The sequence below is a fragment of the Setaria viridis genome, chromosome 6 (genome assembly GCF_005286985.2).
Source record: "Setaria viridis chromosome 6, Setaria_viridis_v4.0, whole genome shotgun sequence".
NCBI classification, from domain to species: domain Eukaryota; kingdom Viridiplantae; phylum Streptophyta; class Magnoliopsida; order Poales; family Poaceae; genus Setaria; species Setaria viridis.
Genome location: NC_048268.2, coordinates 32,419,964 through 32,433,062, shown reverse-complemented (window position 1 = coordinate 32,433,062; position 13,099 = coordinate 32,419,964). Strand labels below are relative to the sequence as shown.

General features: G+C 48.3%; 1 protein-coding gene and 1 non-coding gene across 2 annotated transcripts; both read right to left on the bottom strand.

Annotated features, from left to right (window-relative positions):
- Positions 1-1,532: 1,532 nt before the first annotated feature.
- LOC117861921 (uncharacterized) lies at positions 1,533-4,602 on the bottom strand. Its single transcript, XR_011898616.1, has 2 exons — positions 3,468-4,602; positions 1,533-1,609 (listed from the first exon to the last, which is right to left on the bottom strand). It is a non-coding gene; the product is annotated as an uncharacterized protein (transcript).
- Positions 4,603-9,968: 5,366 nt separating this feature from the next.
- LOC117860369 (uncharacterized) lies at positions 9,969-13,099 on the bottom strand. Its single transcript, XM_034743645.2, has 3 exons — positions 11,628-13,099; positions 10,391-10,531; positions 9,969-10,263 (listed from the first exon to the last, which is right to left on the bottom strand). Exons 1-2 carry the CDS (start codon positions 12,925-12,927, stop codon positions 10,404-10,406), a joined length of 1,428 nt encoding a protein of 475 aa, XP_034599536.1. The 5' UTR covers positions 12,928-13,099; the 3' UTR covers positions 9,969-10,263; positions 10,391-10,403.

The following is a 13,099-nucleotide window of genomic DNA, read 5'->3' as shown; positions in this document are numbered from 1 at the left end:
ACTTATAAATCTCCTATGCTACTTTCTAGATCTTGAAGCTTCCCGGTTGCAATTGCCGCTGCTCTTGTATTAGGTCAACTAGGGCAATGAGGTTGGACCCTTGAAGGAATTGGGATACTGCTTTATTATGTCTTTCACAGCAAAAAACTAAAAGGGGGATATTATAAGGATTTTCTCGTTATAACATGGAATTCTATAAAAATAGGTGCGAAAATAGCTTCTTTGACTGTGATCCGCCTCCCGACCACTCCATTATGTACTTTCCATGACTTTTATGGGGTGTTTGGCAAGGAGGGGTTAAACTTTAGCCCCTGTCACATCGGATGTTTGGACACTAATTAGGAGTATTTAAACATAGTCTAATTACAAAACTAATTGCACAACCCCTAGGCTAAATCGTGAGACGAATCTATTAAGCCTAATTAGTCCATGATTTGATAATGTGGTGCTACAGTAACCATTCGCTAATGATGGATTAATTAGGCTTAATAGATTCGTCTCGTAATTTAGCCTATAGGTTCTGCTATTAGTTTTGTAATTAGCTCATATTTAGTCCTCCTAATTAGTATCCGAATCGTGTGATGTGATAGGGCTAAAGTTTAGCCCTGACATCTAGGATTGAAATAAAATTTTGGTTTGATTTCCGGTGCGTGATCTCCGGTACGAAGCGCTATCTAGATCAGCTTTTGCAGGCGGGTGAGCCGCGCGCGCGGCCGAGGCGGCGGCGACGAGCCGTGGTGTTTTGTCGTCGTTTGGCGACCGCGGAGAGGAGGACAGATGACTGATGCCTCGGCGCCGCGACTACGCGAGCGCCAGCCACTCAGACAGGGAGAGAGGAATGATCGTCCTTCTCGGGTGCCTCTCGCTGGCCGCCGGCCGGTCGGCAGGGGCCAAGCCGCCAAGGGCAGGCCGCCGGGCTGCAGCTCCGGCCGGCCAGGGCAGCCTTTTGAATTGACCGTGCATATGGACTCCGGCCAATGGCCATGGCGCGGAGCATTAATGCCAACAAAAACAACCTGCCCGTCCGGGCAATCCGGTCCGGCCATGACGAGGGGAGACGGGCAGACTGCTACCTGACTGCCTTGGCTGTTGCGATCGGGCAACGCCGCTCTTCACTCTTCGCGGCTGCGACTACTTTTCTCTTCTTTTTTCCATTTCGGAAATTCGACTGCAAAGGAATTTTCATGTGTTGATGGCAAGTCAAATTTCGCGAGAACCAAACGGCATGAACAGGCTCGGTTCAAATTCTCAGCTGCGGCAAGTGAATGCCCGGCTCAACAACGGACTGGCGGCGTCCACATCTTCGCTCTTCAGGATATATCACTACACACAATTCAGCGCTGAACGAGAAAATATAAAAGCTTGGAACAGCGTAGAATAGCCCTGCGGTTCAAGTCACTGAAAACCGAGCATGATCCAGGTTACACCCGGATAATCGGGTAGTGTTCCATACAGATAAAGCTAAGTAGCATAAATAGTGTTCCAACAGCACCAACCGATAAACCGAAACGGTTGGTGCTCCAAACATGTCATCAGCACAGGGCATTCCAAATTACCAACCCAAAAAATGTCATCACACCAAAAATACCTGACTCCAGTGCTGCTAAACCTGGATCAAAGGATATTTCGGCAAGAGTAAAAACATCAGTACGCCTGCAGCATCCATGATGCATGCGAGGGTTGTATGTAGGGAAACAGAAATCAAACATGTGAGTAGGAAATGGTGAGTTCACCTTGGGAATTAAACCGCTTCAAACCCTTGCTCCTCGTCGGCTCATCCTATGAACGTCATCCTGGTGTTGCCCACCAAATGGTAATCCCTAGGCCTTGGCCGAGATGGTGGTGCTTCAGCTGGTTCAGACGAGCCGATGTCACTCGACCAATTGCCTAGCCATTCAAGGAAAAACCATCACTAGTAAAAAACACAGCACAAGGCACAAGGCAGTAGTATGCAAATCTGGATTTCTCTCCGTCACTATTTGGATAGCCTAATTACTAATACTAGCTCTTTGTGCAAAATAGATACATCTTCTAGCAACAGAAAACAAGTTCAAAGCAAATGTGTGCAGGAAGATGCAATAGCTGTCTAATTGTGATCAGATGCTAAGCAATACAGTAAGAGTTGACAAGTACAATATTAACATACACAGCACAGTGAGAGTACACATTCTACAAATAACTACTGACCTCAGGTTCTCAACTTGTGATCAACAAATTAGTCTATAATCTAGATGTTCGTCACCACTCAATCCAAATATATATACAACTAAGGCATAAACATTTTATTTACATGGAGCACACAGCATAATCTTACAAATATGTAGTTTGAACTGGTGGCAAACACCAACAATAATAATAAACTTGTCTAATATAATAGCACACACCGAGTGGAGAATACAAGGATCTAAGAATCAATTTCTGAAAGAAATTATGACAGCCCATTCCAAGTCTCCAACCATATGAGGAATATAGTGCAAAATGCTGACATGTAATCGGTATAGCTCATTTTTTAGATAATGATCGGTATAGTTCATAAAGAACGTCACTATGGGACACATTGCCAATGGTACATCAATCAATACTTCTCAAAGTACATCAAAACAAGGCACAATGCAAATATGTATCTCTGTCAGGCCAATTACAAAATAAAGCTCAATCACTGTTTGGATAGCCCTGGTTATATACTCTCTGTCCAAGGTGTTGATCGAACTTGTTCGAAAGAAATGTGTGTATGGAGATGCAATGGCTTTCTAATTGACTAGATGCTAAGTGATACAAGTAAGAGTTAAATTTGCAATATTCATACATACTAATTGAGCACAGTGAGAGTACACATATTCTGCAAGTAACCAGTAGTGATCTCATAGCTTGTAAAGTGTGAATCTGTGATTAAGAAAAATAGTTTAGATAAAACATTGTGTAGGAACAAGCATTGGACGCCATCTAACTCCATCCAGCAACAATATATACAACTAAGGCAAACATTTTATTCACATATGAAGCACACAGCGAACGTTCGCCGAATATCCTATAAATAACGTGTCGCAACATGCGGAAACATCAAACTTAATAAGCTAGTCTAATAGCACACCCAACTGGGGAGTATACTAGTATCTCAACATCAGATTTTGGGAGAAAATATATCAGCATAATTTTATACACTCAAATAATATGTCATACGGTACCATAAATCCATATGTAACTGGTACTACAAATCATCATGTGACCCCTTGCCAAAAACACTAGCGTATATGTTGGACTCCCATGAAAGTGAATTTTGCACACCAAAAATGTAACTTTTATCCCTGAACAAACATCTACAACAAGGGAATGCATCGATCGATCCATGAACGAGAGAGTATACTCCATGTCAGTTGTATGTAAGTGAATGCAGGACGAACATCTATAAAAAATAATTCTCAACCAACAGAGGAAGAGATGAGACGAGGGATCAGAACTGTATGTACCTGAGAAGACCATTGGCGGCAGCTCCCAAGCCCGGACGAATCGGTTGGCGATGCCGTAGTTGCGGGGAGGCGCCACTAGATGGTAGCGGTCGCACTCGACAACCTTGCTTGCACGCACGTCGACGGCGAAGAGGTGATCCTTCAGGAAGAAGTAGACGACGGCGGGGTTGTGCGGGTGGATGAGAGCGAGAACGGGGACCTTCTTGGGGAGGCCGGTGGCCTTGTAGGTGGCGTCGGCCCAGATGTCGGCGAAGCTGGCCTTGTGCTCCAGCGTCCACTCCGTGGCGTCGGCGTCGGGCAGGGTCCAGACGGTGACCTTCTTGGAGGCGCCTAAGCGGCGGTACATGTCGACGAAGCGCAGCTTGCCGGCGCTGACCCCAACGTAGCGGAACTTGTCGAGCACGCCCCAGCCTTCCCTGCTCTTGAGCACGCAGGCCCGGGGGAGCTCGACGAAGCCGAGCACGGGGTTGTCGGCGCAGGGGTCGGCGTTGATGATACCCCAGGAGTAGTCGGCCCACCAGAGCTTGCCCTGGTGGGAGATCGTGCAGAGCGGCGCCAGTGGCCGCGCCGGGAGCGGGTAGTGCACGCTCTTGTTGACCCACTAGCCAAGGTCGGATGAGAAGCAGCGGAGGTCTGCCTCGTCGGTGCCGATGAGAGGCAGGAGCTCGGCGACCATGTAGCCGCCGGGGCGGGCGAGGACCCCGACGAGCGACTGGTGCTCGATGGGCTCCTGCGGCTCCGGGTCCGGGAGGCGGAACGCGGAGCCCGTTGTGGCGTCGAGGACGAAGAAGCGCGAGTCGTAGTCCCGCCACTCGAAGGACTGGTTGCCCGGGCGGTCGATGTCGACGCGGGTGCGCGGGGCGGCGAGGATGGCCGAGAGGAGGAGCAGGCCCGAGGGGTCCGCGGCGAGGAGGAACGGGAAGTTCTGCGGCGTGGGGCGGTCCGGGAAGACGCGCTCGGAGACGGCCAGGCGCGACACCCGCGGGGGCGCGGCGAGCGCCAGCGACACGTCGGTGGCCTCGGCGCCGCCGCCGCCCTGGGCGACGCGCGGGATGCTGCCGAGGATGACCCACGAGGACCTCGGCGGCGCGGCGGCGAGGTCGTCGGAGGTGGAGGAGCTCCGCGGCGACGCCATCTGAGGGTGATCTGCGGTGGTGGTGGTGCCGCCGCAGCTGTGGCCTCGCGCGAGGAGGGTGAGGGTTTTGGTTGGGGTACTTGCGAAATGCGAATGGTGGAGCGGTGACTGACTGACTGGTGTGCGCCCGCCGCGCGGGCGGCGGCAGCGAGGGTTTTGCCGTTGCCTTTGCAAAGGGAATCGCCGAATCGAGCCAAAGTATCTCGTGCTGGAGACACAAGAAAGCAAGCTGCAAGCCTGCAAGCGTATTGACCCTGTCCGTGCAAATTTTGAATCCCTTCCTCGGCTTGGTGTCATGGGAAAAGCAATAATAGATTTTATCATTTTACTGCATGGAATAACCTAATTTGTTCGTTTAGCTTTTGAATAAAGTTAGTTTTTCTCAAACTATTTTAATTGGTATAATCTACTCCAGTGGGATTCTTCAGTTGTCATTATTTCTTTCACGCGTACGTAAGTTGAGTTTCAAGTTGTCACGAAAAAAGAGTTTTAAGTTCAATTTTATAGGATGGCATATGACATAATGTCCCATGTTAGAAAACACTTATGACTTTTTCTTACAGTTTTGTATCCTAGCGTCATATGGTGCTAGACGCTCCTAACATATTAAACAATTACCAAATTTCTTAACATATTTCTCAAACATTATTTATAATTTTTTTTGTGATTACTCAAAATTCGAACTTAAAACACAGAATGTGCACACAAAGAAAATAAAATCGTTAAGAGGATAGATTGGACCAGTGTAGGTATTTATTACTGAGTCAGCAGTTTATTAAGGAAGCAAGAGCAAACAAATTGAAACGCTCTGAATTTCTGATAGTAGAGTGGGATTTTTACTTGATTTATTTTGTACCATTTGTATCCACATTTTTTTTATTCATTGACTTGTCATCCCTGCATCTCAATTAATTTTTTTCCTAAACCCTGAGCTGTTTGCTAATGTTTGAGCTCAGGCATGAACGTTGGCATGTTTGTTATTTTTTAGAGTAAAGTACATAAGCGGTACTCAAACTTGCACGGTTGTATCAAGCCGATCCACGAACTCACCAAGTATGTCACTGCGGTCTCTAATCACTGTTTGGGTCTCATTAAGGTCCAATCGGTGTTAAAAAGTGATTAGTGCCGACGTTGTATGCCAGCGTGGACATTTGACGTGGACTGGGCAGCCGAGTCAGCAATCAAAAATGCAAAAGACCCCTCGTCTCTTGGGCGCTCTAGTTCCTGACCATTCCCATCTCTTCATTTTCCTTGTCGCTTTGGGAGGCGGCGGAGTCGAAGGCAGCGTGGCGCTGGTAGCGATCACCGTCCACCAGATCGAGAGGGTGAAGTGGAAGCCAGATCGAGCGGCAACGGCGCTGGAGAAGTTTGTCGCCTTTCTGGACAAGGATGGTGGTGCGATTGCGGCGCAAAGGGAAGGCAGAACCTGTGTATGGTGAGTTGATTGAGCCTTAATCTGAGATTACAGTTCTTCGATTAGGTAGTGATTTTGTAGTCATAGGACATTTGTGGGATGAAGACTTGTATTTTCCATGTCTGGATGTCGATTTGGGGGGATTTCTAGGGTTTTGGCCAATCAGTAAAGATGTTCTTTTTGCGCACAATGTAGGTGAAGGTCGGGAAGAGTTCACAGTCGAGCTTCACCATGGGTTTTTTTTGTTGGATATGGTAATCTGCGTTCGTACGTGGATGGAAAGATAGACTGGTTCGATAATGTGTTGAGTCAGACACCTGGTCATTGTTATAGTTTGGGAACTTTCAGGAATAGTTAGGATACAAAATTGACCCAAGTTTGAAGATTTATTGGCTTTTACCAGGGAAAACTTTAGCGGATGGGCTTAGAATCATAGCCGGGGACCATGATATCAATGTGATAGCATCTGTTGTTGAGAGATACAAGATATTGGTTGTGTATTTCGACCATGATGAGAATATTGGAGGTCTTGATTGGGATGATATAGTTGTCAATCCAGTATCACCGTTGCCAAAGGTAATTACCCCTCACAAAGTTGAAGTTGCGAAGTGTAAAACTCGTGAGAAGCTCCCTATTTTCTATGCTGACATTAGAAATAGGAAGGTTGAGCAAGATGTTGGTACTTCAGAAAATGAGGAGGAAAGTGACAGTGATAGCGAGTATGATAATTTTGTGGACAGTGACTATGACTTGAAGGATGAAGATGATGACCTATTTGAGGAGCATGTCGATGATGATGTGGGAGAGCAGTTGATAGGAAAAGGGAACAAGAAAGCAAAAGGAAGCATGTCGATTATGATGTGGGAGAGCAGATAATGAGAACAAGGTTGGTAGGCCACCAAAGTCAAGGAAAAAGGCACCTCATGAAGTGCAAGGTCCAAATGGCCTAAAATTGTCAAGGCATGAAGTCACCATCCACTGCAGATATTGCACAGAAGCAAGTCATAATAGTGGAGGGTGCAAATTGAAAAAAATGGATTTCAGCTCTAGAGATGCAAAGAACCTTGTTGCAAATACCAGAGCCAGACTATAAGAGGAGGCTGAACAAGCAGCTGTTCAATCAGCTAATATTGTTTCTCATGGATACCAACCAGATGATGTTAGCTAGAGTACAAGCAATGTTCCTATCAACTAGGTAAATTTCTTGCTAAGCTTATTTTCCAGGTTCAATGAAATGCTCTGACTCTCATGGTTACATTTTGTAGGATGGTAGTGAACAAGTCCAAGTTGAGGTAATCACACAAGCAAGCACAACCATGTTAAGTCAAATGACAGAAGAGGTAACTTACTAACTGACCATATCACAACCATTGCTTTAACCCAATTGACACAAATGGTTAACTTACAAACTGACTATGTCACCTACAGGGAACTCAGGGTGTTTCTTCACTTTCACAACCTGTTGGACCATTGCCAGACAGTCAATTCATTGCTTCCAACAATTGACCCAAAGACCAGTGGAACTGACTATCACCTCCAAGGCAGGGAAGGCAAGACTTGCAAAGAAGAGGAAGGTCAACAGCAAGTCTGCAGCAGCCAAGAAGAGGAAGAATTGAAAGTGATAGTGAAATAGAGCTTTTGTGGAAGACAGATCATGTTCTGACTTGCCCTTAGTTTAAGTAATCCAATTTAAGCATCCATGTAATATGTGAAATGCTGTTATGGGTTATTAAGCATGTGGATGCTTTCTTAACTGAATTATGGTCATGAGTTACAATATGGCTCTCAGCTTTTATTATGCCTGTTTTCTTCTGTTCCAAATGTGAACGTTGTTTCCTGTGCATGCTGCTTTTGGCTAACAAATTGGGATGCAAAGTGCCTTATTTTCATTGATCCATTTAAGAGAAACACACATACATGATACATATTTCACATCCTCGTACTAGCATACACATTCCACATCACTCCACACACACAAACAAGGGCAATACACTTCAAAAGCAGAACTACTTCTTTCACAATGTCTATTAATATGTTCATCTTCAGTTCCAATCAGATTACAGATCCTCACTTCTTCCCTGTTCTTGTTCTCTTCTTGTCACTGCTTCTTTTGTTCCATGGCCTGAAGCTCCACCAAGTACTCCTCCCACCTGTAGAATTGGCAACCACGGCCATGCTACAGATCCAAAATCAAATCCCAACAAAAATGATGAAATTTGGAACCACACAAATCAAATCCCAAGAAAACCTACTCTAATCAGTACCTTCCCACCACCAGGGCACCTGTAGAACACCCGCCTCTTGTTCCCATTCTCATTGCTCTGCACCACCAGCTCCAAGACGTTGAAGCAGCTGGAATCTGTGCAGGTTATGAGAGGGATCTCAGGATTCACCTGACGCCTATTCGCTGAGGAAGAAGAGCTTGACGGTGCTGCCAAGGCGATGTGGATGGAGGCGGCTGCTCGACGAAGAGGTCAGGGCGATTTGGGAGGGGAAAGACGAACAAGGAAAGGTTAGGGATTTAGATGAATGATTTTTATTTTGTTTTGGGGTTATTGTGCAAATTTACACTTGTCGCCACATAAGCATGCCACGTCGTTGCACGGTCACAGGTCCGTTTGTACATGCAGTGAGACCCAAATAGTGATTAGGGACCATAGTGACACACTTTGTGAGTTTATGGATCAGGATGACACAGCAGCGCAAGTTTGAAAACCACCCATGCATTTTACTCTATTTTTTATTGAAAGGGTAACTTGTGTCTAATAACTCTTTCAGCAAAGCTCAAGCAATATGTTATGAGCTTGTAACATAATTTCTTGGACACAAACATAATATATAAAGATGGTCTTAATTACACCAATTTGACTATCAATATATGAAGAAGTATATTGAGAGTTACATATTTAAAAAGCATTTTTCATAATGGGTCTGATAATGCTAAGTTTGTGTTATCACCCTATATAAATTCGAGATATTGATTGATAATCAAAGGTAAAGCAAAACTAAATTAGAACAAATCTAGATCAACTTTTATTATATTTGCGATGAAAGCTAGCAGGATTGTAGGAATCTGAAGGGGCTTGTGCTAGCAGAGCAGGAGTCTCATCTGTCGCGCACAATACGACTCCACTCCCTGCCGCACCAGTCGTCACATAGGTTGGGGGGATGGTGCACCGTGCTCGTGGTTGTCTGCATGATCTCCGGGACGAAGCGCAAACGATGGCGAACACCACGTCTTGGCGCCGCCGCTCATGGGCTGGTCGGCGAACGGCCGAGGGCGGCGAGGGTGAGGGAATCAAATCAATCAATCAATAAGCCTGTCGCCCTGCAGTCTGCCTGTCACCGTCCGGTCGTCAGGGGCAGGCTGCAGCTCAGCTGCTCAGGCCAGGGCAGCCTTTGAAACCATCGTGCAAAAGCAAAAGAACCCGGCACTGCGTGGAACCTTTGAAGAATCGATCCTGCTCCTGTGTGCCAGCAAAACCAGCCTCTTGGGTCCCGGCCGTCCGGGACTCCGGGTAATCCGGTGCGGCTATGCAATCAGAAACGGATGAGTCCTCTACTCCCATGGTCCTTTTTTTTTCCAACCTTTTCTTTCCTTTTTTTCTGAAAAATACCTTTTTTTATTCAACTGCAAAGGAAATTTGATTGTTGATGTTGCACCCACACCCTTACCACTACCAGCTCAGGCTCCAGCAAGATAAACCGGTTCTAAATTCTAATTCTCAACCGTAGCAAGTGGCCCAAGTGAATATCAGATTCACAACTAAGCACCACTTCCCATTTGGATCATCACACACTGGCAATTGCTCATCGCTGAATGGCAAATGGACTTGCATCCCATATTGTAGCTAGTTCTTCTCATCAGGTCACGATCAGTGAAGAACTTCCCAATCTAACTCACGTGTGTACAAAACGAAAAAGACATGAAACAGCAAGTGCAAGGAGCAAATCAGTCGCCCAAGAGCATAGATCATATCATAGCATTACGGTGCAAATCACTGAAATTAAGCATGATCCAAGTCACGCCCTGATGTTCGAGCACATTGCTCTACCAAAGCAAGGATCGATCATACCATACAGCTAAGTAAGCATAAATTAATAGGGTTGCAACAGCATGCATCCGATGAACAGAATCGGAGATGCAACAAGACACCCAAAACACATGTCACCAGCACAGAGCATGCCACACCCCAGCAAAAACATGCCATCATACCACAACTCGAGTCCAGCAGTGCTAGCTAAACCTGGATCAAACGAAAATTTGGCAGAATAAAATCATATTAGCACACCTGCATGCATGATGTGGAAAGGGTAGAATGTAGATAGAGCAGATGAAGTCAAGAAGTAGGGAATTAACAAACAGTTGCAAACCTTGCTCCTCGGCTCATCCGATGAATGTCTGCCTTGTGTTGCCGACCAAGTGGTAATCCCCGGGAGATGGCACTTCCCGGGTTGGTGGCGCTTCAGTTGGTTCTTGAGACGAGCTGATGTCAGTCGACCAATTCCCCGGATCTTCAAGGAAAATCAACCAATAATTGTAAGAACGCAACACAAGTCATTATGGAGATAAGGATTTCTGGTGCATCAATCACAATGCTTAGTCATCATCTGAATAACCATAATTAGCTAGTCTATGTGCAAAATATGTATCTGCTAGCAGCAGGAAACAATTTCAAAGCAAATGTGTGTCTAGGAAGATGCATTGGCTGTCTAATGAACTGGAATGTTACTAACTGACATAAGAATTGAACATTACTCCCTCTATTCCAAAATGTAGGTCGTTTTAGCTTTTCTAGATGCATAGATTTTGCTATGCACCTAAATATAGTGTTATGTCTAGATACATAGCAAAATATATGTATTTAGAAAAATCAAAACGACCTACATTTTGAAACAGAGGGAGTACTGTATATGCATACAAAGCACCGTGAGAGTACACATATTCGGCACTAACCGATTCTCAACTTGTGACCAAGAAATTAGTCTAGATAAAAAAATCTGTAAGAACAAGCATTTGCCATCCAACTCGACCAGATGATATATATGACTAAAATGAAAACAAAATTATTCACATATCAAGCACAAGACGAAACTATGCAAACAACCAGTCTCAAACTTGTAGTAAACATCACCAGTAATATCCCCAGTGGGAACATATACTATCATCTCAGAATCAATTTTGTGAAAGGAAATTTGTCTGCATAATTTATACACACCAACCATACAATACAAGGCACAAAGGACAATAACTTGGCATATAATTGGTATTAGTGATCAACATGTGCTTCAAACAAACCATGAACTGGTTGTAAGTGAATGCAGTAGCAGGCACAGGTGAGCGCCAAGCTGGTGATCAATCAGGTGCATACTCTAATCAGGACCCCTGCCAAAAATTCTAGCTTGATCCTGAACTTGAGTAAATTGTAACCACGAACACGAAGCATTTACAAATGATGAATCCATGATCAAGCTATGAACTTGAGTAAGTAGTATTCCTAGTGAATGCCGCACGGCAGAGGCGAACACAGGTCTGCACGACGAACATCACATAATATTTTGGAGGCAAGAGAGCCACAGATGAGATGAGGCACGGTACTGTGGTACGTACCTGATGAGATCGCACGCGGCAGCTCCCAGGCGCGGATGAACCGATTGGAGATGGGGTAGTATTGGGGAGGCGCCACCAGATTGTAGCGATCGCAGTCGACAACCTTGCGGACACTCACGTCGACGGCGAAGAGGTGGCCCTCGAGGAAGAAGTAGACAACGGCGGGGTTGTGGGGGTGGATGAGCGCGAGCACGGGGGGCTCCTTGGGGAGCCCAGTCGCCTTGTAGGAGTCGTCGGCCCAGATGTCGGCGAAGGTGGCCTCGTGCTCCAGCTTCCACTCCCTGGCGTCGGCGTCGGGCAGGGTCCAGACGGTCACCTTGGTGGGGTCGCCGCGGCGGCGGTAGGTGTCGACGAAGCGTAGCCTGCCGGCGCTGACCCCGAGATAGCGGAACTCGTCGAGCACACCCCAGGCCTCCCTGCACTGGAGCACGCAGCCCGGGGGGAGCGGCACGAAGCGGAGCACCGGGTCGTCGGCGAAGGGGTCGGCGGTGATGATGCCCCAGGAGTAGTCGGCCCACCAGAGCTTGCCCTGGTGGGAGATCGTGCAGATCGGCGCCAGGGGCCGCGGCGGGAGCGGGTAACGCACGCGCTTGTCGACCCACTCGCCGACGTCGGAGGAGTAGCAGCGGAGGTGGGCCTTGTCGCTCCCGATGAGCGGGAGGAGCTCGGCGACCATGAAGCCTCCGCCGCCGCCGGCGGCGCCGGGGCAGGCGACGAGGCCAACGAGCGCCTGGTGCTCGATGGTCTCCTGCGGGGCGGGGTCCGGGAGGCGGGACGCGGCGCCCGTGGCGGCGTCGAGGACGTAGTAGCGCGGGTCGGTGTCCTCCCAGTGGACCGACTGGTGGCCCGGGCGGTCGATCACGACGCGCCGCGGCGGGGTGGAGAGGATGGCCGAGAGGAGGAGCAGCCCCGAGCGGTCCGCGGCGAGCACGAACGGGAAGCTCTGCGGCGTGGGGCGGTCCGGGAACACGTGCTCGGAGACGGCCAGGCGCGACACGCGCGGGGGCGCCGCGAGCGCCAGCGACACGTCGGCGCCGGCCTCGTCGTCGGCCCCGACGCCGCCCGGCGGCGCGACGCGCGGGATGCTGCCGAGGATGACCCACGGCGACGTCCCCGGCGGGGTGGGGCCGTCGGCGGTGGGCGCCATCTGCGGAGGCTCGGTGGTGGCGGCGGCGGCGCTGCTGTGGCGCCGCGTGGGGAGGAAGTGGGTTTTGGTCGGGCTAGCAACAGCGAGCTCCGCGCCGCCGCCGCCGGCAGCGGCAGCAGCGGCAAGCCAAGCGTAGCGAGCCGGAAATCTCATCGGAATTCCTTGTGTTTGGTGGTGGGCGCGGCGACGGAGAAGGCGAGGCGAGCCAGGGCTCCGGGAGGCAGCCGCGGACGCTCTGTCCCTACAAGTTTGAATGCCCTTGGGCCTCGTCGCGTACTCACCGGCTGTTCCGCACCAGCCCACCAGGTGCCAGTCACCGAACCGC